Source organism: Pyrus communis, chromosome 17 (assembly GCF_963583255.1).
Source record: "Pyrus communis chromosome 17, drPyrComm1.1, whole genome shotgun sequence".
NCBI classification, from domain to species: Eukaryota; Viridiplantae; Streptophyta; class Magnoliopsida; order Rosales; family Rosaceae; genus Pyrus; species Pyrus communis.
Window position 1 is genome coordinate 604,423 of NC_084819.1, and position 26,852 is coordinate 631,274.

Consider the following 26,852-nt stretch of genomic DNA (forward strand, 5'->3'; position numbering starts at 1 on the left):
CACCAACCTCAAGTTCTTGGCGTTGATGAACTCGTTTGACGAAGATGGTGGTCAGATGGTGTGTGGCAAGGACCTCGATATACGGTGATGGTGATCAGGTGGTGGGTGGGAGGGACCTCGTTCAGGGTTGATGGTGATATAGCGGTACAAACTCATCCCGCAGATCCCTACGGTGACCCTTGTGGCAGCGAACAGTGGATAAACCTACATGCATACAATACGACGCCGGATTGAAAGCTGAGCCAACAGAATCAAAGCCGATTTGGCACAAAACGAAAGGAAAGGATCAAGTATCAGAGGTAGATTTGCCCTTACCTCAGGCCTCAGCCAACGATTCGCAGCCATTGATTGAAACGCATCGTACGGAGATTACCGAAGAGAAAGATGCGATGAGGGCTTGGGAATGCGAAAACAGGGACGAAGGAAGGCGCAAAGAGACACGACCTGAGCCGCCACTTTTATCCCTCGTTTATATAAGGATCTGGATCCCCTAACGGAGACGAGACGGAGAGTCAGTCCGGGAAAGAGAGATCGAGATGGATGAGAGTTGAGTCTTCGAGAAACTGAGAAGACATTTGCAGATGACTAGAGATCAAATCTCCAGATATTGGATGGGGTATACGGTTCGGGCCGGGGGCCCGTTTTCTTAGCAATTTATACTCGCCTTGCCCCGCAACTAACATAAACCCTATCCACCCCGCCCCGTTTCAGATTTTAAAACACTAGACCCGCCCTGTACCTGCCCTTACCCGTGGGTCCAAGACCCGTTTGCCCACCCCTAGTCCAGACTAATGAGTAGTAGGGGTGATTTGGCATGGGATCCCAAACCGAAAATGGGATCCCGAATTTCAAACCGAAAATGTTTGGGACGAGAATTTGAAGACCAATCCCTAAACCAAAATTTCAGTATTCTCAATTTTCGAGATTCTCGAAATATTTTCGGTATTCCCAAATTTCATACAAATTGAAATAGCAATCATTCATATCAAGTTAAATTAACATGCAACCAAAATAAAATAACTAACAAACCCAAAAGCAAAAAAAATAAGTTACAAACCTAATATTTTCGAAAACTAACAGTACAATTTTTTGATTTTGTGTTGAAGAAATAGACACATTTATAAGAGGTTCATACTGGCTGCTGTAGCGATAAAAGGCTATGGTTATATACTACTTGTAGACCATACCAATTATATTGCTACTAGTAGTTAGCAATAGTTCAAATGTATAATAATATATATAATATTTACTTTCAGTTCGATATGAGATTACCAAAAAATTGAGTAAACAATACTGAATCTCGTACCGAAATTTCAAGATCGGTTCGGTATTTCATCCTGAAAATTTTGGAACTTTAGTTTGGAACTTTTTTGGTTTGGGATCGAAATTTTTTTGGTTTGGTTCGGAATTTTTGGAAATTTTTTCCAGCCCTAATGAGAAGTAGTTTGACTTTTTATTTACTATATTGACAAATAAGAAAAAAAAAATAGTATTTTTTAAATTTAATTATGACAGTTTATTTTTTGTACTACTAAATGATCTAATGTATTGAATAAAAAATTATTCTTTGTAATATAAAGTTGGAACAATGTGCATCCTGCTTGTTCAAAGGGAAAAATCATCATTACAGAATACAGAATTTGTAGAAATTGAATCAATACTTAAGCAAAAGGAAATGAAAAATGTATAACTGCATAAAGATCAACTTTTAAGAAAACTATAAATTAAAAAAATTAAAAAAACACAACCGGGAGAAAGTACAAATCTGATAATCAAACAATTTACTGCAAAAATTGGGAAACGAAATAAGAGTTATTTGCCTATATGATCATATTTTGGTATCAGATATCAATTTTGGAAATGAAAAATGAGATTCCAAAAAGGAAATTCGAAAGTTAGGAATCAGAGACCAGAAGAGCATCCCATATCATGTCCATGTCCAAGGAGGGCATTCTACTTAATTGAACAGCATCCACATCTGCTGCTGATACTAAATCCTGCTGGTGGTGATGGTGATGAGATCCAACTTTGCTCTCCAACTCAAAATGCCACTCTTTTGTTGTAGGGTTTTGGCTCAAATTACTATTGATCATGAGATTATTGTGATCGCCGCCATCACCCGCTGAGTGCTTGTTTGATGACGCTGATTCGGACGAAGAGGACTCCTTGATGGCCTTCTTATGTGCTTGTGATGATGATATTGCTTGCAACTTTGCTTCAAGAAGAGCAGCTATGGTTCCTTTCAAAGCACTGGCCTTAAGTTGATGCTTCAAATCTGGGAGATTCAACTGTGCATGTTCGCCGCGCAATATATAAGCTGCGGTGTCATATGCAATGGCAGCCTCCTCAGCGGTGTCAAAAGTCCCCAACCAAACCCTTGTTCGGTTTCTTGGTAATCGAATCTCAGCCACCCATTTCCCCCAATGCCTCTGCCTAACTCCTCTAAATAGCTTTCCTTGTGATGATGAGGAGGTGGAGGACAAATTGTTATTAGGCTGCTTTTGTTGTTGATTGATCTGCTGCTGATGCAATCTTGATGATGATCTTCCAGTGTGCTTCATTGGCTGCGTCTTCGTCGTGCTTAGCCAGTAATCATTGAAGCCTTTGGATGAGTGGTTTGCTAAAGTTTGATTAATTTTAAGCCACTCAATCATGCCCGGCTGATGCTGAATTTGATCAATTGCTTGAGGAGCAGGAAATGAAGGGGTTAATAAAGAGGATAACTCATTACACCTTTTGGTCTTGCCAAGTGAGTTTACAACTTCAACTTGCATGGACGACGATGACGATGGGGATGATGATGATGATGATGGATCTAACAGACTTGGTTGCTGCAAAAACAAAGTTAATTTCGGAAATCTCGATGGTTTTGATGACAAGGAAGGTGGAGAAGTAGGTGGTTGATCAGAAACTTGAGCTCTAGTCAGCTGTGGAAATGTTTCCAAGAAATTTAGAGGAACAAAAGGACTGCTTGTGTTGTTGATCAAATTGGAACCCGAAAGAGAAACATCCTCTGCGGAAGAGCTACTAGACTCCGATGACAGTGGCGATTTTGATCCACTGCCACCCCAGCTGGCTGGATGATCACCAAACAAATTTGATCCAATATTGTTACTAGTTGCCATTCTTGGAAAATAAGAGTATGGCAATTGCTTTTCTATGAAGGTTTCCATCTTGGGAAACTTTTCCTCCATGCTAAATTCTAATACAACTTTGAGTGAAAACACAACAAACAAAGAAAATAATGGCACAGAAATGATGGGAGATCATCAAGGCACTGTGTTGCTTTATATATATATATATATATATTTGCTGCCTCTAAAGCCTAAAGTTCTCACCTCCTCATGTGACAAGTATTTTGCTGCCCTAATAGAATATTAGGGAACCTACTTTATATCGATAAAGCAAAAAGCTATTGTCCTAGTCAGATCTCTCTCTCCCCTCTGAGTAATTGACAAAAGGAATAAGCTCACCACCTTCCATTTTCCTCCCCCACGCAAATTCGTGCTTGCCAATATTCTTTGATGTCTCAATGCAACCAATCAGAACCCGCCAGCTCAGGCGCTTCTTGGCTTACCTGCCATATGGGAGGGTGTTACATGCAGTGAATCTTCCCCAGTGATGGTGACTGCATGCAATTTCAACCTTTTACTTTCGTTTCATGCCTCTTTATGTATTTGATCATGGATTTTCTATGTCATTCATCATGTGGCTTCTCCAAAATTCACATGCCCTCGTTCCCCCTCTTTATACTTTCTATTTAATTTATATATAAAGTTAAGACCTTTTTTTTTTTTTTTTTTGTTACAAATGAAGGTTTCGAATTCTAAATCTCTAGCACTTACCCATTGCTCTACTCATCATCACTATTAGCAAACTTCAGTAGAATATATAGCAAGGTTAAACATTTTAAGCCCTATTTTTATTAAAATTTAACTAATGTAATAGCAATATAAATAGCAAGATAAACAGCGTGCCCATCTGCTATAATAATTGGTTAATCAGTCTTAAATTTTAAACCAACTGAGATGGCCAACCTCATGATCAGCGGTCCTATACATTGCACGCAAATTAGTGGAAGGCTCATACGTACTATTGTTGGTAAGCCTTCATTTATCAATATTATCATCGACATAATCATTAGCGTTGAACCGGCCTTAAACCCAATTTAAACCAGCTATTATGTTAGTTAATTGAATTTCGTTTCGGCCGGAATGTAATGTTTGATTATTTAAGTGTTAGGAAATGATGACTGTCTTTTCTGGATCTAGTTGCATTAAACAAATGGTGATGAAAGTTATCGGCACAGGTATACCTTGTTTGGCTTTTTCTTGGGGCAACATGAGCATGTGTCTTCTGAGGAGGGTTTACAGACACTCAATAAGCACCTCATCAAAGGTAAAAGCTACGTATGATATATATATTTTTTATTTTAGCCAAAATGTGTTTTGAAACGGCATAACTTGTCACTTTGATTCTTAAGATTTGAAATCGATAAAAGTGATCTCTAAGTTTGTCTACTATCAATCTTTTTGGTTCTTCCCTGAAAAAACTCTGTTAAATAATGACTAAAATAACAAAACTACCCTCAATTTAGTAAACTATGGACCAAAATTATTTAACAAAATCTAAGGGTATTTTTGTCATTTTGGTCTTATTTAATGAAGATTTTTTACAAAATGACTAAAACGATTGGTTGTGGACAAATTCAGGGATCATTTCTATCAATTTTAAATCTCAGATACCAAAATGAGAAGTTATACTAATCTCATAGGCCATTTTATTTAAAGAGCCTATATATAAGTATATAATTTCCAAATTGTGTGGTGTTAGTAAGTTTGCAGCCATTTTAAGCTACCTAATTGGGTCAACGCCACTTGGAGGAACCACGCAAGGGAGGAACATACAATAACAATATGTTCTAGAGGGAAAGGAGAGCGAATCTTGAAAGAAAAAAACCTTAATAATTTCACTTTTTTGGCAAGTTTGTTTTACAAATATTATTCTAATTAATTAGGTTAAGTACTTTGTAAATGTTATCTTGGAAAACAAGCACATGGGTAAGGCTGAAGCTAAGGTACCTACATTATGTTTTTACTTGTTTAATTGAGGAGTATTAGTAGGCAGAGGCACCAGGCTATGTTTTCATATGTAAGCTTTTTTGCCTTTTCTCTTTATATCTTTATTCCTTCCTGTGTTTTGGACCTCAAAACCCTAAAGCATAAGCAAATATATAAATAGAGAAACTGCTTGCCTTCATTTCTGAACACACATCAGCAATAGCTAGCTTTTAGTTTAAATTAGAGATTTAGTAGGAGGAGCTTGAACATGATCAAGGAGTGGATGACAAGTCATGAATGGGGACTCAGTGCCCTGTAAATATAAAATATATTGTGACAGGTCTTTGCTTAATTTTATTACAAACTTATCTGTTTCTCAGTCTTGAAGATAAGAATTTTGCAGCCTGTATATCAAAGGAAAATATACATTACGAAGAAAGTTGAGATTCAACCTATGCCCGAATCATATTCTTTTTTATTTAAGTTATCTTCTTTTATAGTCTTTTTTTATTGGCTTCATCCCGTCTGTCCCATTACAGCTAGTAATATAAAATCAATTGGCAATATAGAGAATAGTTCAACTATTTATAAGTACATGCAATGTTCCTCTTCTCATCAATATGAGATTCATTCTCAACACGCCATCTCACGTGTGCCGAATTTTTAAGCTTAACACATGGACAACGCAAATCAAGTAACATAGAGCATGTGTGGCCGTTAGGCTTTGCACGTGGGACAACCTGCTTACCATGAAGAAAGTTGAGTTTCCACCATAAAACCAATTGGCAATATGAAGAGTAGCTTAACTACTTATAAGCTCTTGCAAAGTCCCTCCTCTCATCAATATAAGATTCATTCTCAACGTTCATTGTGTTTGGTTGTCCTTTTTACCATTCTCTATTAATAGTTATACTTATCTTGTAGGTTTTGGAGTAATGTTGTTTTGTCATACTTATGTTGTCAGATAATACTTATGTTACCAACAAATTGTGTTATAAACATTTAGAAAATTGAATATCAAACTAATTTATGATTCAGATACACAATACAACAAGAGAAGAATTTGCATGAAATGTGCAGCTATTTTATGTTATTGATGCATGTCATTAATTCAAAGGTGTGGGCTGCTCATGTTCTAACAGTTGCCAACTCAAAGCATTAGTTTTTGGTTTGATCAAGGTAGCTAGGGACTATGATAAATTAATCATATATATATATATATATATATATATATATATTATAACATATATATATATATATAATTAATTAACAGGCATATACATGCATAAACAATAGATCTCTAGCCACTTTTATTAATTATCATTATCATTTTCTAGAGAAAAACATGTTGAATATTCCACATTTTTGGTCCGGGGTGTGTGTGTCTGCATATATTTAAGTATATGTGGGGGACAGAGAATTTGTCCCTTGTCAACAGTTTATAAACTTCCCTCACAACAACTACGTACCCTCAAAGTCTAATCAATTTGTTTAAAGTATAATGGCATCACAGATAATCAATTTATTAATCACTCATTGGGGCTTAATTAAGCTGACACTCAAAGAAAAAAACAGAAAAAAACGAACAGGTTCGTTTCTGGTGCAACTACTCCAAGAATTCGACTATTATATATGTACGCATGACTTTCCTTTTACTTTATTCTTCTCATCACATCGATCGACTTCTTTTTTTAGGGTTTTGATCAACCCTAGCTATCTTTTTGCAAGGAAGTTCATCCCCTCCACGCTTCCCCTTCAGTAATTCGATCTTTAATTTGTAACAGCACACACAAACACCACATGTTTCTATTGCAAGATCACCATATCTATATAAAGTTAGATAAGATAGATGAAAAACATGATAAGAGTGTAAAAGATGAAAACGACTGCATATATATGAAAGAGAAACCTTTCTTGTTCGAATGATATATTCCAATATTTTTTTGTTTTGTTTTACATCGCTTACTCTTTCCATATTTTCTAGCTCACAATTAGGAGTTATTAAAAATCAACAAGTTTTTATCATGATTTTTTTTTATACTAATGCAGGGCGTTGTCGACACGAAATCACAAGGATTACGCCTCGGATAATATCCAAATTAGAATGTCAAGAGCGAAAGTTTTCTAAATGGTTTTGTTGACTTTGCATATATATGTAATACAAAGAAATTTTGAATACAGTAGAGAAAGAAAATGCTATTTCATTTAGTAATGAATAGAAGGAATTTTAAGCTGCGAAGTTATTATATCTAAGGCATAGAAAATGTTATGGCACTAGAAACCTAATAAAATAGAAAATCAACCAAAAAAATGTCTTACCAAGAGAATCGAGACTTCTGGCAGCCTATATATTAGACATGCGCATCACATATTTCGCACTATCACATAACTCAAACTACATGTGATAGAGTATGTTTGTACATACTTGACCAATCCCGAAACTACTAAGCACCGATCAACAGTATACCATCAAGGACCCACAAGACTTTTCCTCCAACTAGGAGGCCAATCACAACGCAACACATGTCGGTATCAGAGGCCAATCACAGCGTAACACGTGTCGATATCAGAGACCAATCACAATACGACACGTGTCAATGTCAGAACAAAGCTAGAAACTCTCTTCTATAAAAGGGGATCATTCTCCCATAATAATCCCTAATGTCATTTGTACTAAACTATTCATTAGAACTCACTAAAAGAGAGCTTGAATCTATGTATTTGTGTAAACCCTTCACAACTAATGAGAACTTCTCTACTCCGTGGACGTAGCCAATCTGAGTGAACCACGTACATCTTGTGTTGTTTGTTTCCCTGTCTCTATTCATTTAATTACATACTTATCCACACTAATAACCAGAGCAATCTAGCGAAGGTCACAAACTTGACACTTTCTGTTGTACCAAAGTTCTCGCCGATTTTGTGCATCAACAGAGTTCATACTTGAGACATATTAACAAGGAGATTATAATGCAAGCTATGAACAATGACATTACTAATTTAATATAATTTTGAGCACCTATTGATCATGTCATAAATTATGAGAAATTTTTCAATGTGCTGTACAAAGTCCGATACAATAAGTTCTATAATACAAGTGGTTGGATAATTGAGGAAAAAAAATTTCAACCACTTGTGTTTTGATACTTGGTAAACCAGACTGTATTCTCAGCACACTAGTGAAACTCTCCATAAATTATAAACCCAACTTAACACTTAATCATGGATGTATACTGATTGAAAAAAAAAAAAAATCATGGATGTAAATACATGCATGAATTGTATATTCTATGCTTAGCTATGTTACAAAATTTTCAATTCGTAGGTAGGCAGCAAAACCTCTTGGAAGATGACCTTAAAACCCTTATCCTGTTGGTGAAAATTTTGTTGCACTTTGTTTTTCTTTAATTCCAAATTAAGTTGTAGTTTGCTTATCTGTTGATGAGTAACATCATGACCTCCACCAATCGATCAAACTAAACTAATATATATTTTAATGAAAATAAAAAAGTAGCATGGAGTGCGCTTTATCTTTGTTTTGACAAAGCATGATCATCAATGCCGTTATGCTTATCAACTTATCATTGTCATTAGTTAATCTAATCATGGATAACTAAGGTAGGCAAACTTAATCTTGTTTAGAGAATATGTGGGCCATTAGGGATATTAAAACAACAAAAACTAATTCTTATCTCATTAAGTGAAGTGTAGTCCGCTGATGGAGATACAACGATCATTGCTTTGCGTCCAGGCCACACAGGCGTCATTTCTAGGCAATGACCTAGTTTTAGCGCAATTTCGTTTATGATCCATTATTAGACCAATTCGACGTGAAAAACGAAGTGCCGACTATCGATTACCTGACGCTCTTCTCCTCCTCCTTTATTCAGGCTTGGGACCGACAATGTAAGATAAATTTACATAGGTGAAGTTCCATTAGGGATATCAAAATTATCTGTTAATACAATGATATATCCATAAGATTAGAACTTAACATTGTTACTTATGAATGAAGAAAAATATTACTAAACTGTAGTAACATTCCTTATAATGTACTATTGCACGCATATGGGCAGGTAGAGGAAATGAACACAAGGCGAGGGCGTTTTTATACAAATTTCTTAATTCCAGTTATACTTTTCAATATGATTTTTAATTTAATATAGTAATGCATCGACTCTTCCTCCCAACATGATCAGAGTTGTATGCAGTAATTTATTGATTCCGCTTTCAGAAACCTGCTTTCTTGCAAAATGAATTGTTTGTTTGTTAGAATTTCAAAACTATTAAACATCATACAAAATTAAATAGTAACCATCACACCAAGATGCACTTATCTGAACTTTAATAGAAACTTTGTTAGAAATTTCAACTCGATCAAAAGAAAAAATAGTGTTACATATCAGTTTTACAAATTATGGTTATCCTCAAATAACACATCAACAATCAAGTCAGAGAGTTTCTCAAATCAAAGCAATTCGTTTTCCACCTATACTTTATTTAACAAAATAGTACAAAATTCAAAGAAAAATGTGTCTGAAAATGTGCCCAAATTGATTCCCCGTTGACATGTTAAAGTCTTAAGATAAGGTTTTAAATTCACCCATGTTTTAAGTCTCCAAATAACACAAAGTCACCGATGAATAGAGCATCGAATACAATGGCAACAGCTATATTACATGACAAGTGTGTGGGGGCAGGAAAATCAATGTGCATGCTCAGAGGGATTTGGATCCTCTCCGGATCCCCTCCCTGGGGATCTCGGGGATCAAGACACAAGGACCGTTCATCAAATATCGTATGATCATAATTAAATGTTTTTTTACGCAAAATGAGATTGCTTTACTTTTAAAAATATAAAAAGTATTTAATTGTGGCCGTACAATCTTTGATGAACGGTCCTTGTGCCTTGATCCCCAGGATCCCTAGGGAGGGGATCCGGAGAGGATCCAAATCCTGCTCAGAGCAGTTTATATCTAGCAAATAAAAAATTAAGGTCATCTCCAACCAAAAAGTATTTTGAAAACGACGTATTTTAGAAAATCGAATAAGCCTCCATGAAGGTTTAAAAAAAAAATAATAATAATGAAAAATGTTTGAAAACGTTGAGTTTTAATGTAAGGACAAAATAAAGGGTAAAGTGAATAGTACCAGGATTGACTTTTTAGTGTAAAAATATGGTTTTTCGTTAAAATGAACAGTATCGTGGGCTTTTCGTTAAAACTCCCTTAAAAAAATGTCAACCTCTAGGTACTTGGACACTTCTTTTTGGTCAAGCTCATCACTTGATAACATGGTGAACATCCTAAAATGTATTAAAAATTATAGAGGAGTTAATATTAAACCCTCCATAATTGGAGATGGGAACATTAGCCCGCTACCATTCCTTAAAAAAGAAAATAGTTTAAGGGCTAAATTTGTGCCCAAGAGCTTATATTTGCCATCTATGATTGGAGGCCTAAGTATATATTGAATAACCTCCTTTTACTTTCACAACGGCTAAGAGCATCTCCAATATAGTAGGAAAATGATTAGCCAAATGTTCTTTTGATGAGCCACATTGGCAAAATCAAGCTCCAATAGAGTAGGCAATTGAGTAAGTAAACTTTGCCTACTCCCCCAAAGTATACAGCATTGCCTACTTCTACATGTGTAGGCAAAACTGAACCTACATATCTATCTATCTAGAATAAATTATTTTGTAGGAGGGAAAGAAGACAAAAATAAAAGATAAAAACAAATCTTAAAGGTGAAGGACAATAATAAAATGAAATTTTACCTACTTAGTTTACAAAATACTAGGGAGACCAACATTTTAAACCATATTTTGTAGATCACATGACGTAACGTTGATAGTTGGACTATTTTTTAATCATTTAAGGAGTCCTACCATTAATTGCCACATCTTGTGGTTTACAAACAATGGTTTAAAAATTGGTCTAGCATCACCCATTTGGTTTGGCTATTCCATTTGAGTGACACTTTTTCATAAGACCATTGAGCATGCAACTTGACACATTCGCGGTTATAGTACAGTTTTACTTATTTTGTTTGCCTAAACCATTAAAAATGCTCTAAAAACGTTTCCAGTCAAAAACACTTTTGAAATTGTTTGCTAATAAATAGTTAGTTGTAGGTACTTTTCAGGAAGCTCACCTAATTTATAACAATAAAGTCCTATTAAAATAAACAGTATTATAAACTTTTCGTTAAAATTCTGTTATATAAAAATAATTTTGCCAAAGTGCTTCTTATAAAAACTGTCCAAAATCAAAATGAAAGATCTTTCTTTCTTCTTTTTTTTTTTTTTCTTTTTTCTTTTTTATAATTATTTTTTTTTAATACAGTTTATAAAGGAGATCTAGTCTCCTACTCTTGATATGATTTGTGAACGTAGGAATGATTGAATTCAGATCCTCGCAGGATCCTCATAAAATCCATAAATCATATTCATTTATTGTACATTGTGCAGTCAGAAATTATTTTATTTAAAATTAAACAAAAATAATATTTAACAAAAAAAGACCGTACGCTGTACTCTTAACAGACATGATTCATAAACCTCCAGAATCCTCATAGAGAGGATCCAGAGAGGATCCTGTTGGGGAATGATTAATGTGCTTAACGGACAATTGGGTACTCACAAATCAGTACCCAAACCCTCTTATGTGGCCCAATCAAATGATTACACTGTCATATGAAACTCTCTCCCAAACTCATAGTTATCTTGCTACCCAAACAGCAATTTTCTCCTTTCAACCTTAACCAACCATACTTCTTCACCCACATCAAGGACACAAGCAGGCACAAATATACATTTTCACCCATAACCACCAGCCACCGTCCTCTTCCACCACCATCAGCCACCGTCGTCCATCCCGCGTCTGTCGACCCAGCCCAATCCCTACTCCGTCAAACCCAGCCCCAATCCCGCCTACATCATAATTTAAAAGTAATCGCATACGGCTCACACCCTACAGATCCAGTGCTACGTAAATCTGACATGCATGTTATAAAAAGGTTGTATCTCATGTCTACATACCATGTAATATACTCACTCAGACCAATGAAGCCTGAAGTCCAGGACTCACATTTTGAAAACTTACATCAACTAAACAATTCTAATTCATTCTAAGTCGCTATCATCTTAACTAACATTCTAATTGGTTGTAGGCGAGGATTGCACGCCTAGTTGGTCTTCGCATTAGAAAACGTGCCATGCCCGCCCGAACTAAAGAATGAAGACCATCTCGGCTTAAGTGAAGAAGGAAGTAGATTCTTTGAGCAGGGGTGATGCAGCACAATTACCATGAGAAAGATGTACCTAAGCACGATGGTATAACTTTGATGTCCTAGGCTTGTGGTGGAATGTGCAACTAGGCATGCTTCTATATATTGAACAAGCACCAGCAGTGACGGTGTGTATCGCTTTTCCTATTTCCCTTTTCAAGACTTACAAAGAGATGTAGAGCTCAATTTCCTACCTTTTTGTCATTCAGAGCACATGCAATACATGGACAAGCAACATATAGTATCCTTTGAGTCCTCTTTCAACTTCAGAGAGTATTAACTCACTCAAACAATTAGAGAACGATATTAACACTTTTGAGCATGTTTCATATACGTGAACCTATGCACAACAATTATTCCCTAGCCGACAAGCCTCTCTTACAGTAATAAATTACAGATCCAAATGACAGTAGCATAGTAAATAGAAAAACAAACTAGAGAAATTGACATGTTTTAGTCAGTGGTAAGTCAACCCCCGAGCCAAGGGCAAGAGACCATGCACAAGAACACACACATGGGCATGAAGGTACAAATAAGCTTATTGGTACTGTTATAAAATCTATGCTTCCTACTTCGAACCATTACATGGGCATCAAAGTGTCGTTCTTTCAAAGCCTCCAATTGTAAAGTCGCAAATAGAATCAAAGGTCCTAAATTAGTTATGAATTTGTAATGGACTCCTAAATTATTTAGGTTTACATTCTCCTACATCAAATATATTTGTACCCTTACTTAAAAGAAATAAACCAGCAACCATCTCTATGGTAACATCTGATTCGGAAACAAATCAGAACGAGCTTACATACCCAGATCAGGCGATGGTTCATCAAAACATCAAAGCTATTAGCTTTCGTATAAAACAAACTCAGTTTTCTGAAATTCCAATCAAACAATTCTAAATCATGACTTATTCATAAAAGAGAAACAGCATTCAACAAATACAGAGTACACATCACATTAGCGAACTTCAATTGTTTCAAATTCAAGTATAACATAACTCACAACGACATCTCCAACATCAATCATTCGGCACTTGAAAAATAAAAATAAAGTTGGAAGCCACAAACTATTAGATCTCAACAGCTATAAATCAAGCCAAAGTTAAGCCAAGAGCTCCAAATTAGACAACTGCATTCTCTTATTTCGTTTTATTACCTCCGGCGGAATTCCCTCCCGCTGCCCCCGCGGCCTTCTTCGCCTGCTTTTCTTGCAGCGCTTTCGCATCCCTGCAATCGATTTTTCAAAGAAACAGATAAATTTACATATTGGGTTTTATCAAAAGCTTAAAGCAAAGTATAATATTCAATAAAAGAAGGGAAATTGGACCTCTCTCGGCGCTGCTCCGGCGTCAAGCCGTCGTCTTTGTTCTTCCCAGCCTTGGCCCGGGCGGCGGCTCTCTCCCGGTCACGCTCTCTCTGGTTGCCGCGTGACTAAATCTCAAAAATCAAAGAAAACACACAATTTCGTTTTTGTTTCAATCCACAATAACAAAGAAAAAAAATACATGGACTCGAAGGCAATGGAAACCTGGCAAAAAAGATTCGAAACGTTGAAAAAACCATGATTACGAGATCAATCATAAAAATTGAAGAAGATAATGAATGAATCAAAAATCAAATGACAGAAGATTGATAAATAAATAAATGGAATTAAAAGAAGAAAGGATATGAGTCATGATGCAGATTGCAGAGTGCCAAAGCAAAGGAATAGCCGAGGAGCGGAGAGGAAGACAGCAAGTCAATTGGGAAAGAGAGATCTGGGGTTCCAAGTTAAAGGATTTTTGGTTTTTTATTTTTTTATTTTTTTAGGGTTGCAATGCAAAGTTGTAGGGTGGTGGCAGCAAATCTTTACCATAAATAAGTCATGAACTATTCATCATCTGGTTGGGCTTGGACTCCAACTATTACGTTAATTTAGAAGCATCTATGGCTCGTTTGATAAATGTGGACCATTCGATCTTGCGACCATTGTACACTTAAACGTTCTAGATCGTACCACATGTACAAACATCAAGGAAGGTTAACACTTTGACATCAGTGGGCCGACAACATCAAACCTATGTGTTTGCATAAAAATAAATAATGTAATTGAAGTCAGTTTTGCTTAAAAAAACCAGCTTATGCTAGAATTGATTGGGATCTAAGTCGGGCATGGTAAGACCTGACAATTGCCCTAACAATATTTGATCGGTGGAGCTTGTTTTTAGGGTTTGTGGGCAACTCTTTCCCTTTTACCTTGGTAATTTGGGCATGTGTGGACTTGCTTTTAGACATAGATATGATGGTTTCATAAGGAATGATGGATATTAAAGGCTTCACATGCAAATCTGTCAATTGTGCGTAACTCAAAATTACTGTTGTATGTAATTTTTATTGTGAAATCGAGTTGCATCTTATGTCAGAAATCACTCAAATTCGAGTGAGCCACTAGTTATAGCACTTTGCAAATTGACTTCAATAAAGAAATAATCTTATGCTCATAGCATCACCATCATCCTCAGGTTTTAGACTCTAGTGTGTGCACGAAGAAAATTTGATATTTGCACATACAGAAAATAAGGGTAACCGCTTTATTTGAATGTAACAGTTTGACGTCAGCTAACCGCTTTATTTGATTTTTTTTTTGGCCATTTTTTTTTAAATATTTAATTGTAGGTCCAAAGGTGATTTATTCAAAGCTGGGCGTTGCGAAGTGGCTTTTATAAGCATGTTTGGGTATTCAAATCTCTCCCACAGCTGATGTGGGACTCTCCCACCCACTCCCCTTTTTCTTTTTTCTTTTTTTTTTCTTTTTTTTTTTGTAACTCTAAATAAAATCTCACACATTTGACTTGAAATATATAAGTTGTATTTTTTAAATTTTACTTGTAGTTAAATTTAAGTTGTATTTTTTAAATTTAAGTTGTTGTAACTTTTAAATTTAAATAATAAATTATGTTTGGCCCTTTGGCCTTCGGTTGGAGATGTTTTTTTGTGACAGGGCTAAAACGTGTCATATGGTTCTTTGGCTCTCGGTTGGAGATGATAAGAAATATGATCCTACACTGTTCATTAAAATATTAATTTATTAGAGGACCAGATGGCTAAAACGAACCTTTTGGTCAGCATTCGGTTAAAGATGACCTTAAGCATCAACCTAGTATTGAACTATGACAAGATACCATGCAAAGACACTATAGCACAAATTGTTATTGGTGAGTATGAATAATCTAAGCACTTGCGTGTCGTGAAACAGATGCACCACCTAGTGTAGGCTGGATTATTGTTTGAACATCTTTTTAAATCGCATTGGATGAATTGCTTTTGGATTTGGGGTTTTGAGAATTTTTGGATATGGATATAAGGTTGTTGAATAGTCTGCTCTCACACAGTGTGTGGAATAGTTATAATAAAAAATGTCATTACTCAAGAAAAGTTTAAATTATTATCTAAACAACATTTTAATAGATTCTGTTTGTGAATCAAAACTTCATAAAATTACTATTTTAACCTTCTCGCCAAAATTGACCAAAAAATGTAAAAGGTGGACAACCTAATAATTACACCTCACATAATTTTACTGTTTTTATACTAACCTTACAACAATCTAGGCATAGCATGCCCCATTTAAAAATTAAAAATTAAATAAGAAAACTTCACTCCTCTCTCCTCGTCTTTCTCTACCAGATTCTCCCCGTTCTCTCACTCTCTTTTTCTTTCTTTTTTTTTTTTTTCATTTTTATTTTGCTTTTGTTCAGTTATCATCCTTAATAAGTCATAGTAAAATAAAAGACAAACTTGGTTCCACTTCCACACACAAAATGTGTGCTGATTGCTAGTTATTACTATTCTAACAAAAAGCTCTCCATCATATTGCTCTAGAAAAAAAGCCGTCTACAAGTGATGCCTAGCGAAACAAAAACACAAAAACAGAAGAAGAAAAAAAAATTAAAAAGAAACACATTTCTTCGCAAATTAAATCAATGGTTTGGCATAATTCATGGGCACTTGCACTTGGGACGCCCGGCTTCTTTCGCCTTCCAGTAGTTGTAGCAGGGACAGTTTTCCTTGTGTCCATGTGTGCCCGATGGAACACAAAGACACTTAGCGCACCATTTATTGCAAAAGAACATGCATGGCTTCTTATGTAAAGTTGCTGAACATCGATTCTTGCATGCCTTTGGGCAATCTATCGCTGCTCAAAAAAGTAAAAACAAATCCACGTACAAAACACTGGTTGTAAGGAAGTTTTGGGGGATTGTAAGAGAAAACATGTGCAGTAATTAATTAGTACGTACCATTACTAGGAGGTGATCCGTGTCCTCCAGTCTGAAAATTTTGAAACCACATGATCAGCGATGAAATCGAACTGATCTCAATAATATTCAATACTCTCATCAGTTGATTTCTTTCTAGTTTGCATAATAATTACATAATTAATTCAGTAGATATGGACTCAAACAAAAAGGGGATCAGAAATCTTCATCATGTTTTGAAAGACTTTGTGCAAAACCAAGTACAATGGCGTTCTAGAAATTATACAGCCGGCCCCAATTAGTGGAATAATTAAGGCTTTGTTATTATTGTTGTATGAACTACATGTAAAAAGAATGAAGAACGAAGAATGTTCATCGTTTGTGAAGTATGAGCTGGGTATAGAGAATAGATCAGTATGAGTGTAGGACGCCCTAGTTGAGGATTTATTTGTTTCGGGGTCAAACAGTAGTGCCTCCCATTGTAATCTTTAACCATGTAAAATCCCCTTATACTGACTAGGTTTCTCAAAAGACAAAAAAGAAGAACGAAGAAGCCTTACAGTTAGAGGGACGGTTGCACCAGCATTCAGATCCTCTTGAGCCTGCAGTGAGAGTGATAAATAACTCAGAAAAATCCACTCAGCACCCAGCATAGCACAAATTAATCAACAGATGAGATATAGAGGGCTACAAGTACCAAAGAAATATCAATGGCAAAGGTCATCAAGGCTAGGATGACAAAAAGAGCAGTTAATATCCACGAGAGTCTGGCCATTTTTCTTGTTTGATGAACAAATATATTCTCCAAGCTATCTTCCCTCTGAGTCTGAGATGTAGTTTGAGTAATGAGCATGTATTAAGACTTGTCCAGTGGTCGGTATTTATATTTAGAATTTGTGTTGTGGTAGTTTTAGTGATGCTAAGATATAGGAAATTTGGATGTGTTGCACGCCATATATAATTTCCTTTGAATCAAGGAGATATGTGGTGTCAAGTTTACTGCCATTAATTAATTAAGGCCAAATCTGAGAAAATTTTGAGTTTACTAGAAAGAGTCATACATGCATGCTCTGCATGTGTCAAAGGAAGTTATTTTTCTCAGTATTACAAGGGTGAGGGAGAAACTTAGGAGTCAAAAGAGGAGTGTAGTTGTTTACCAAAAAAAAATCGTGGAGTGTAATCAGTATATTACACTGAATTGCAAAACTAGTATTATTTATGATAAAGTGACTAATTATGTACTATAAATAATGTCACTAAAAGAAATCGAATGATTCTTCTACCACAAGTGTTATAATTTTTAAAAAAAAAAAAAAAAAAAAAAAAACGATATTATCTACACTAAGAGATGGGGAAGTGGGCTAAACCTTACAATGAGTTAGCAATAATGTAGTTCAAATTTACTTTTGGCGAGAATCGAACCTACGGGTAAAAAGAAATATCACTAAACCGTAGTACTTAGTGACACCACAAGTGTCATATTTACACATTGCATAATCACACACGAATACAATTTGGTAATAAATTCGTAATAACTATATTATGATGGAAATTGGTTATAAGCAAGTGATGGTTAGGCCCCATTCTGAGTTCAAACTCTCCCACTCCCTTGTAGTGTAGTTTATAGTAGGAATATCGCACGCTGTGAGACAAAGAAGCTAGTAGATGCATTACTCGAAATGAAGCAAGTATAGTGTTTCACCTTTGAAATTCTTTTTCTTGTCCTATTTTTATGCAAAAATCTTCTTTCTATTGCACGTTTTACATATGAAAATTATTTGGCTATTCATTTCTTTCTTTTTTATCATATCTATGATTTACGTATCGATTTGTTTATTTTTTCAGGTCCATGTAAAGATGGACTCTATTTGTTATTGTTTTCGTCTCCTCAAACTCTTGATACATGTGGACCATTCGATCTTGGGACCGTTGTACACTCAAATGTTCTAGATCGTACCACATGTACAAGCATCAGGGAAGACTAACACTTTGACAGCAGTGGGCCGACAACATCAGAAGTTGTCGGGCCAACTCATACTGTAAATGCGTGAAACTTATGTGTTTGGCATAAAAATATATAACGTGGTTGAAGTCAGTCTTGCTCAAAAAGGCCAGCTCATGCTAGAATTGATTGGGCTCTAAGTCGAGCGTGGTAAGACCTGACAATTGCCTTAACAATTTTTTACTGGTGGAGCTTGTTTTTAGGGTCTTTAGGTAACTCTTTCCCTTTTACCTTGGTAATTTGGGCATGTGTGGACTTGCTTTTAAACATAGATATGATGGTTTCATAAAGAATGATGGATATTAAGGACTCCACATGCAAATTTGTCAATTGTGCGTAACTCAAAATTACTGTTGTATGTAATTTTTATTGTGAAATCGAGTTACATCTTATGTCAGAAATCACTCAACTTCGAGTGAGCCACTAATTATAGCACTTTGCAAATCGACTTCAATAGAGACATAATCTTATGCTCATATCATCACCATCATCCTCAAGTTTCAGACTAGTGTGTTGTTGGAAAAAGCTTTGGAAAAAACTGCTATATATTTTATTATAAACTATTAATAATACACAATAAAATATCTACAAATGCAAGAAAAACAAGGAATAGAAGAATCTTAAGAGATCGAGGCTAGAATTTGATTCTATAGCCTTAAGACAAGATTGCCCCTCAGTGGTGCCTCAAGCTTTGCGTTGGCAAATGTCTCCCAGGATACAACGATTTTTCTCTTTGCGGAAGTAGCACTCCAATCCACAAAGAACAACGAACCAAAAGTGTGTAAAACTCTCTTTTATGAAACACTAAACTACTTTAATTTCTAATTGATTTCTGGATGCAAAACTACGTCTAAAATGCTTGACTTGGTAGTCTACTTATAGGTATGGACGTGCCTCCTTTCCAAAGGTTACGTCTGTTTCCAAAAGACAAAAAATGCAACTTTTGTTCAAAGTTATGTCTGCTCCTGAAAGACAAAGGTTTCTTCCGTTTTTACAAAAGACAAAGGATGCAACCTTTGTTCAAAGTTGCATCTGTTTCCAAAAAACTGCAACCTTTGTTCAAACATACATAACCTTGTGAAAAGCTGCCGGTCAAAACCCATCCTATGACCACTTTCATAACAAAATAAAGTATAAGGAACAATTGCATACTGCAATATATAGGCAGTTCAAGACTAACCCCCTTTTCCACTTTAATTTTCCTTCTCTTGAATATTTAACATTTAAATATTAATAATACCAATATTTAAATTATTAAATTTCTAACAATCCCCACATGAATGAAAATTAGTAAAATTTAATGCAAATGAAGATGCAAACACTTAGAGAGAGTTTAATTGGACAAATATTGTATGGGGAGAGGTAGCTTTTGGCTTTAAACCTTCCTTAGTGAAATATTATCAGATTTACTAACTAATCAGTGAATGCAATGTCTTGAACTACTCAGTCGTTGATGTAAACCAAGACAATAATATTCACACGGTTTTCCTCCGAACACATATGATTCTACGGTTGTGTTCATTTTGGCCCTAAACAATTTCCGGTAATCCTGAGTGCTTTAGAGAATTTAGCCTTATAATTCTTATAGAAACGACCACTTTTCACACTCATGTAGGTGATATCTCATTAAGAGCATCCTGCACAATACCTCACTTGTTATTTCCAAGTATAGGAATCATTAAAAGAAAAGCTGATCCTAAATACGCTGCAGATAACACTATTTCATCATAGGACATGGGTAGGAGATTATCTCCGCATTGCTCCCATTGAATCATCCACAATTCGGTTGTCCCTTTGAACCTCGATCTTGGGATCTCCAGTCAGCTAGGTTGGGTTGCCATTATGGCAATTCTTAAAGATGTAGGCTTTTAACCCATTCCCCTCGATAATACAACTTACTCTCTAGTCAAACCTTTAAAAATTGGTACCACTAGGTTGATTACTCAATATATGGCCATTACAAATTTTATATCCCAAAAATAGATAAGCTACCCCCATAATTCTTTGATAATTGTGGTTAATTTTAACGTCATCGTTAAATCGATCACCCTTTTTTTTTTTTCTCTCTCTGTTTAAGAAGTAGGAAACAACTAAGATAGACCGTATATATCTATCTTCTTAGGCCTTCATGCCTCACTAGCCATTATGGGAAAAACACTTCTTGGCTTTTATCCTTTCCCTTCTTATGACTAACATGCATGACCATTCATATGCTTACTTAACAAGCATTATCATGTCTAATACATTTTTTTTTCTTTCCAAATATCCCATGTTTTAATGTCTAGTCTTTTCCTTTCCAAAGACCAAATGTTTTGACTTAAAACGTCAGTTTTATTGTCCCAACAGAATGTCAAATTGATTTCTTTATGAATAATCATGAGTCGGGTAAAACTCACTTCGCAGTGACATATCATATGTCACACTAACCTTTGGATGGTCATGTCTGTTCATTTGTTTAAAACAAGAAAGGTTGTGTTCTTAAATCACAATAATTTGTAAGGCAATGAAAACCCGAAGGATCACATCCTCATCGCCACACTATCTTTATACCGGTTCATGAGGAAATGACAACATTCAGTGATTACACATTGGGTTGGCAGCCAACCTTTCAGTGCAATGCAACTGATGTACATAGCACAAGCATTCAAACAGCCAAATGTAATAACAACATATGAATAAATCTCAAAGCAATATCCGAGATCGAACAACAGACATGAATAAAAGGCCTTTACTGTAAATGCAGTCATACCAACAGTAGCACATAACGTTTAACATAATATTCAGTGCCAAAGATAAGTATCTTATGCGAAATGCAAGGTAAATCTACCCAGTCTAAAAAACGCATCCTTTCAGAAGATAGGTTTTCCCTAAATACCAATCTTAAAACCGTTACACACTTGAGACTACTAGAACAAAAGTTGTGAAACAACACCTTTATTCTTTTGCATGCATATTTCAGAGAATTGAAATTAATAAACTCATTGTCAACAAATACATGAATTTAATTAATGTAATGTCAGAAATAAAATGCATATATGCAGGTATATATATTAGTATAACTTTTCTGCGCCATCATTACTCGCACAACCGGAGAAAATCACAATCGATTTCAAAGCAGTGCATGACCAATGTTGTCGAGAAAATTAAAACCCACAAGCCAAATTATAATAGCAATAAACCAATAAACTTGTAAAGAATATTTGGCACAATTAACTATAAACAAACGAACAAAATAATGATGAAAGGTTACGAGTTGGAATCTTTTGAATCAAATTAACTTGCAATACATTTGGAAACAGTTAACATATGTACTGTTTTATGCAAAACTAGAAACCAAACCATTCTACCACGAAAAGGAAAATCCACGCATAAACATACATGATAGAATATTGATCTTAAACAAACATAGCAACCAAACCATAATTTGTCTTAAGATTGGTGTTGAGAGTGGTATTGATCCAATTTTCATTCATGTGGGGGATTGTTGGAAAATTTAATAATAATAATATTATATTAAATTTATTAATTGAATGAAAATTAGAAGTGGAGCCTTTTGGTAGAAAGATATGTCTACTTAAAGGAAGTGTTTCAACTTTTGATTCTTCATGAATAGTTACATGTTTTCCAAAAAGGTATTTCACATTCTATAAATAGGGAAGCCCCCTATAATTACATAGAGAGAACTTTTCATTGTTTACATAAACATATATAGGATGCACTAAATATTAAAGAGTCTCATTGAGTTTATATGATAGAGTTTTCAATACAATCATGGTTCATGGAGCCTTGTGATTTGAAGTGATACTATTACAAGGACGTGGTCGTTGTATCTTGGAAAACGTGCGCCGATCAACCATGAGCAGTGTAGTGGGGCATAAACTTGTCTTAAGGACAAAGTGTCTAACACTTGCCTCGACTGTATTTTCTAGGTTTTTCTAATTCATTATATCATGTTCATTTAACATTAGTTACTCATGTACATACATTATTATGATATATAATTGCATGAATTATTTTTTAATTTTCTATGTGATTTATTATAGCAATTAGATCCAATTTTTCCAACATATGTGCACGAAGAAAATTTGATATATACTATGCAAAGACACTGTAGCGCAAATTGTTATTGGTGAATGTGAATAATCTAAGCACAACATCTTTTTAAATCGCACTGGATGAATTGATTTTGGATTTGGGGTTTTGAGAATTTTTGGATATGGATATAAGGTTCTTGAATAGTCTGCTCTCACACACTGTGTGGAATAGTTATAATAAAAAAATGTCATAACTCAATAAAAGTTTAAATTATTATCTAAACTACATGTTAATATACCTTGTTTGTTAATCAAAACTTCATAAAATTACTATTTTAACCCTCTCACCAAAATTGAACAAAAAATATAAGACGTGGACAACCTAATAATTACATCTCACATAATTTTACTGTTTTTATACTAACCTTACAACAATCTAGACATAGCATGCCCCATTTAAAAATTAAAAATTAAATAAGAAAACTTCACTTCTCTCTCCTCGTCTTTCTCTGTTGGATACTCCTCGTTCTCTCACACTCTCCTTTTCTTTCTTTTTCTTTTTCTTTTTTTTTTCATTTTTATTTTGCTTTTGTTCAGTTATCATCCTTAATAAGTCATAGTAAAATAAAAGACAAACTTGGTTCCACTTCCACACACAAAATGTGTGCTGATTGCTAGTTATTATAATTCTAACAAAAAGATCTCCATCATATTGCTCTAGAAAAAAAGCCGTCTACAAGTGATGCCTAGCGAAACAAAAACACAAAAACAGAAGAAGAAAAAAAAATTAAAAAGAAACATACTTCTTCGCAAATTAAATCAATGGTTTGGCATAATTCATGGGCACTTGCACTTGGGACGACCGGCTTCTTTCGCCTTCCAGTAGTTGTAGCAGGGACAGTTTTCCTTGTGTCCATGTGTGCCCGATGGAACACAAAGACACTTAGCGCACCATTTATTGCAAAAGAACATGCATGGCTTCTTATGTAACGTTGGTGAACATCGAAGCTTGCATGCCTTTGGGCAATCTATCGCTGCTCAAAAAAATAAAAACAAATAAAAACAAATCCACGTACAGAACTCAACTGGCTGTAAGGAAGTTTTGGGGGATTGTAAGAGAAAACATGTGCAGTAATTAATCAGTACGTACCTTTACTAGGAGGTGATCCGTGTCCTCCAGTCTGAAAATTTTGAAACCACTTTATCAGCAAAGTAATTGAACTGATCTCAATAAAATGAAATACTCTCATCAGTTGATTTCTTTCTAGTTTTCATAATAATTACATAAAGAAATCATACAACCGACCCCACTTAGTGGAATAATTAAGGCTTTGTTGTTGTTGTTGTTGTATGAACTACATGTAAAAAGAAGAAGAATGAAGAATGTTCATCGTTTGTGAAGTATGAGCTGGGTATAGAGAATAGATTAGTATGAGTGTAGGACGCCCTAGTTGAGGATTTATTTGTTTCAGGGTCAAACAGTAGTGCCTCCCATTGTAATCTTTAACCATGTAAAATCCCCTTATACTGACTAGGTTTCTCAAAAGACAAAAAAGAAGAACGAAGAAGCCTTACAGTTAGAGGGTGGACGGTTGCACCAGCATTCTGATTCTCTTGAGCCTGCAGTGAGAGTGATAAATAACTCAGAAAAATCCACTCAGCACCCAGCATAGCACAAATTAATCAACAGATGAGATATAGAGGGCTACAAGTACCAAAGAAATATCAATGGCAAAGGTCATCAAGGCTAGGATGACAAAAAGAGCAGTTAGAATCCACGAGAGTCTGGCCATTTTTCTTGTTCGATGAACAAATATATTCTCCAAGCTATCTTCCCTCTGAGTCTGAGATGTAGTTTGAGTAATGAGTATGTATTGAGACTTGTCCAGTGGTCGGTATTTATATTTTGAATTTGTGTTGTGGTAGTTTTAGTGATGCTAAGATATAGGAAATTTGGATGCATTGCACGGCATATATAATTTCCTTTGAATCAAGGAGATACGTCGTGTCAAGTTTAATGCCATTAATTAATTAAGGCCAAATCTGAGAAAATTTTGGGTTTACTAGAAAGAGTCATACATGCATGCTCTGCATGTGTCAAAGGAAGTTATTTTTCTCAGTATTACAAGGGTGAGGGAGAAACTTAGGAGTCAAAAGAGGAGTGTAGTTGTTTACCGAAAAAAAAATAGTGGATTGTAAGCACTATATTACCTTGAATTGCAAAACTAGTATTATTTATGATAAAGTGACTAATTGTGCACTATAAATAATGTCACTAAAAGAAATTGAATGAGTCTTTACCACAAGTGTCATCAATTTTTTTTTTAATAAACGATATTATCTGCATTAAGAGATGAGAGAGTGGGTTGAACTTTGCAATGAGTTAGCAATAATGTGGTTCAAATTTGCTTTTAGCGAGAATCGAACCTACAAGTAAAAAGAAATATCACTAAACCGTAGTATTGAGTGACACCACAAGTGCCATATTTACACATTGCATAATCATACACGAATACAATTTGGTAATAAAGTCATAATAATTGTATTATGATGGAAATTGGTTATAAGCAAGTGATGGTTAGGCCCCATTATGAGTTCAAACTCTCCCACTCCTTTTTAGTGTAGTTTAGAGTAGGAATATCGCATGTTGTGAGACAAAGAAGCTAGTAGATGCAGTACTTGAAATGAAACAAGTATAGCGTTTCACCTTTGAAAGTCTTTTTCTCTTCCTATTTTTATGCAAAAATCTTTTTTCCATTGCACGTTTTACATATGAAAACGTTTCTTTGCTTTTTATCATATCTATGATTTACGTATTGATTTGTTTCTTTTTTCAGGTCCCATGTAAAGATGGACTCTATTTGTTGTTGTTTTCGTCTCCTCAAACTCATGATGTGTCATTCATTGTTTGGCATCAACGTCTTGGTTATCCATCTACGTCTCTTTTGTCTAATTTAAGTTCTAGCTTAGGTTCAAGTTCTATTAATTTTCAAAAATTTTGTAACTCCACACAGCTTCCTTTTGTCTTGAATCATGAACGTGCTAGTATTCCCTTTCTTTACAACACACTTTGGTGGGTGGAAGCCTATTGTTTCGTTGTTACGTACTATTTACATATGATTATTCATGTTACTTGTGGATCTATCCAACGAAAAGAAACATGAAATTTTTACGCTTTTTCAAACTTGTGTGGCTATGGCTAGCAATTTAATTATTTCATACCTTTTTTAATGTATCTTCAAAGTGACGGTGTTAAATCACTCATTTTTTTGAGTTCTGAGTCTCAAGTATTCAAAAATGTTTTTCGTGTCTTCATACTCCACAACAAAATAAATTCGTTGAAAGCAAGCATCATCACATTATTGACACCATTTCAACTTTTCTTGCCATGCTCACATTTGTCCACCTAAGTAACTTACCTTCCACTACCACACTCGGTCAACTCCTCACTCCTCATTTGATCGTTATCCTGAAGAATACCACACGAGTTTAGGCTCATATAAATAGTTAGAAAATTACTTTTCTATAGCGATTAAAAAAGTAATCTAATGGTTATCTCTTTAGCCATGTCACTTAATGAAGTCATTTTTTTGTAGACCATCGTCTCCATTTGGACTTTGATCCACATCAGGCACTGCATTGCAGTTTTATATTTTCCGACTTTGTATTGCAATTTATTTTTTATAATAGTCAAATTAGTCACATTCAATATTCGAATATTAACAAATGACATTTTACCATAGTGGTACAAATGAATTGAGTTATTGCATGACGGCGTGAGTTCAAATCTCGTAAGTAATTAATCTAATATTTAATATAACAAAATCTATCGTTTAATAAAAAAAAAATTTATTCAAATATGAAATTTAAAGTTTAATAAAAAAAAAATTTATTCAAATATGAAATTTAAGTATTTTGATTATAATAAATTTAAAACTGCAACGCAAAATCTGAGTTTACAAATTTTGCTTTACATAAACTGCATTGCCAAACCGGTCAAAGAGTAACTATAATTATTACGGGAAGAAAATTACCAACCCAAACACAAAAGTGATGTAATTATGTGCCAAATTATCAAAACGGCACGTTGCTTTTCTAAAATATCGTGGAACAAATAACCCGCTGCCGCAAAGTCAATATCTCCTTCTTGATTTCTCGTATTAAATTTTGAAGCCTCCTTCATGATCAAGTTTTGCAACGTGAAATAAATTGGTAACGCTTCTTCAAAGAAG

At 34.9% G+C, this 26,852-nt stretch overlaps 3 protein-coding genes and 1 long non-coding RNA gene across 4 annotated transcripts; all 4 read right to left on the reverse strand.

The window, feature by feature from the left end:
• Positions 1-1,753: 1,753 nt before the first annotated feature.
• On the reverse strand, positions 1,754-3,216 carry LOC137721839 (ethylene-responsive transcription factor ERF062). Its single transcript, XM_068460861.1, has one exon. It carries the CDS (start codon positions 3,192-3,194, stop codon positions 1,896-1,898), a length of 1,299 nt encoding a protein of 432 aa, XP_068316962.1. The 5' UTR covers positions 3,195-3,216; the 3' UTR covers positions 1,754-1,895.
• A 10,064-nt stretch (positions 3,217-13,280) lies between these two features.
• LOC137723094 (uncharacterized) lies at positions 13,281-13,782 on the reverse strand. The gene is made up of 2 exons (XR_011066848.1): positions 13,677-13,782; positions 13,281-13,576 (listed from the first exon to the last, which is right to left on the reverse strand). It is a non-coding gene; the product is annotated as an uncharacterized lncRNA (long non-coding RNA).
• Positions 13,783-16,326: 2,544 nt separating this feature from the next.
• Positions 16,327-17,359, reverse strand: LOC137721775 (gibberellin-regulated protein 12-like). The gene is made up of 4 exons (XM_068460794.1): positions 17,282-17,359; positions 17,145-17,186; positions 16,627-16,657; positions 16,327-16,523 (listed from the first exon to the last, which is right to left on the reverse strand). Exons 1-4 carry the CDS (start codon positions 17,357-17,359, stop codon positions 16,327-16,329), a joined length of 348 nt encoding a protein of 115 aa, XP_068316895.1.
• Positions 17,360-23,457: 6,098 nt separating this feature from the next.
• LOC137721774 (gibberellin-regulated protein 12-like) lies at positions 23,458-24,413 on the reverse strand. Its single transcript, XM_068460793.1, has 4 exons — positions 24,336-24,413; positions 24,196-24,240; positions 23,771-23,801; positions 23,458-23,654 (listed from the first exon to the last, which is right to left on the reverse strand). The coding sequence occupies exons 1-4, from the start codon at positions 24,411-24,413 to the stop codon at positions 23,458-23,460; spliced, it is 351 nt and encodes a 116-aa protein (XP_068316894.1).
• Positions 24,414-26,852: the final 2,439 nt, after the last annotated feature.

Bases quoted from the DNA above. Each gene is read 5' to 3' on its own strand.
- LOC137721839 (XM_068460861.1), bottom strand. From the start codon at position 3,194: ATGGAGGAAAAGTTTCCCAAGATGGAAACCTTCATAGAAAAGCAATTG.
- LOC137721775 (XM_068460794.1), bottom strand. From the start codon at position 17,359: ATGGCCAGACTCTCGTGGATATTAACTGCTCTTTTTGTCATCCTAGCC. The intron at 17,187-17,281 runs GTACTTGTAGCC...CTCTCACTGCAG, and splicing joins TTGCCATTGATATTTCTTTG to GCTCAAGAGGATCTGAATGC. The intron at 16,658-17,144 runs GTAAGGCTTCTT...CAAAATTTTCAG, and splicing joins GTGCAACCGTCCCTCTAACT to ACTGGAGGACACGGATCACC.
- LOC137721774 (XM_068460793.1), bottom strand. From the start codon at position 24,413: ATGGCCAGACTCTCGTGGATTCTAACTGCTCTTTTTGTCATCCTAGCC. The intron at 24,241-24,335 runs GTACTTGTAGCC...CTCTCACTGCAG, and splicing joins TTGCCATTGATATTTCTTTG to GCTCAAGAGAATCAGAATGC. The intron at 23,655-23,770 runs GTACGTACTGAT...TTTTTTGAGCAG, and splicing joins CGGATCACCTCCTAGTAAAG to CGATAGATTGCCCAAAGGCA.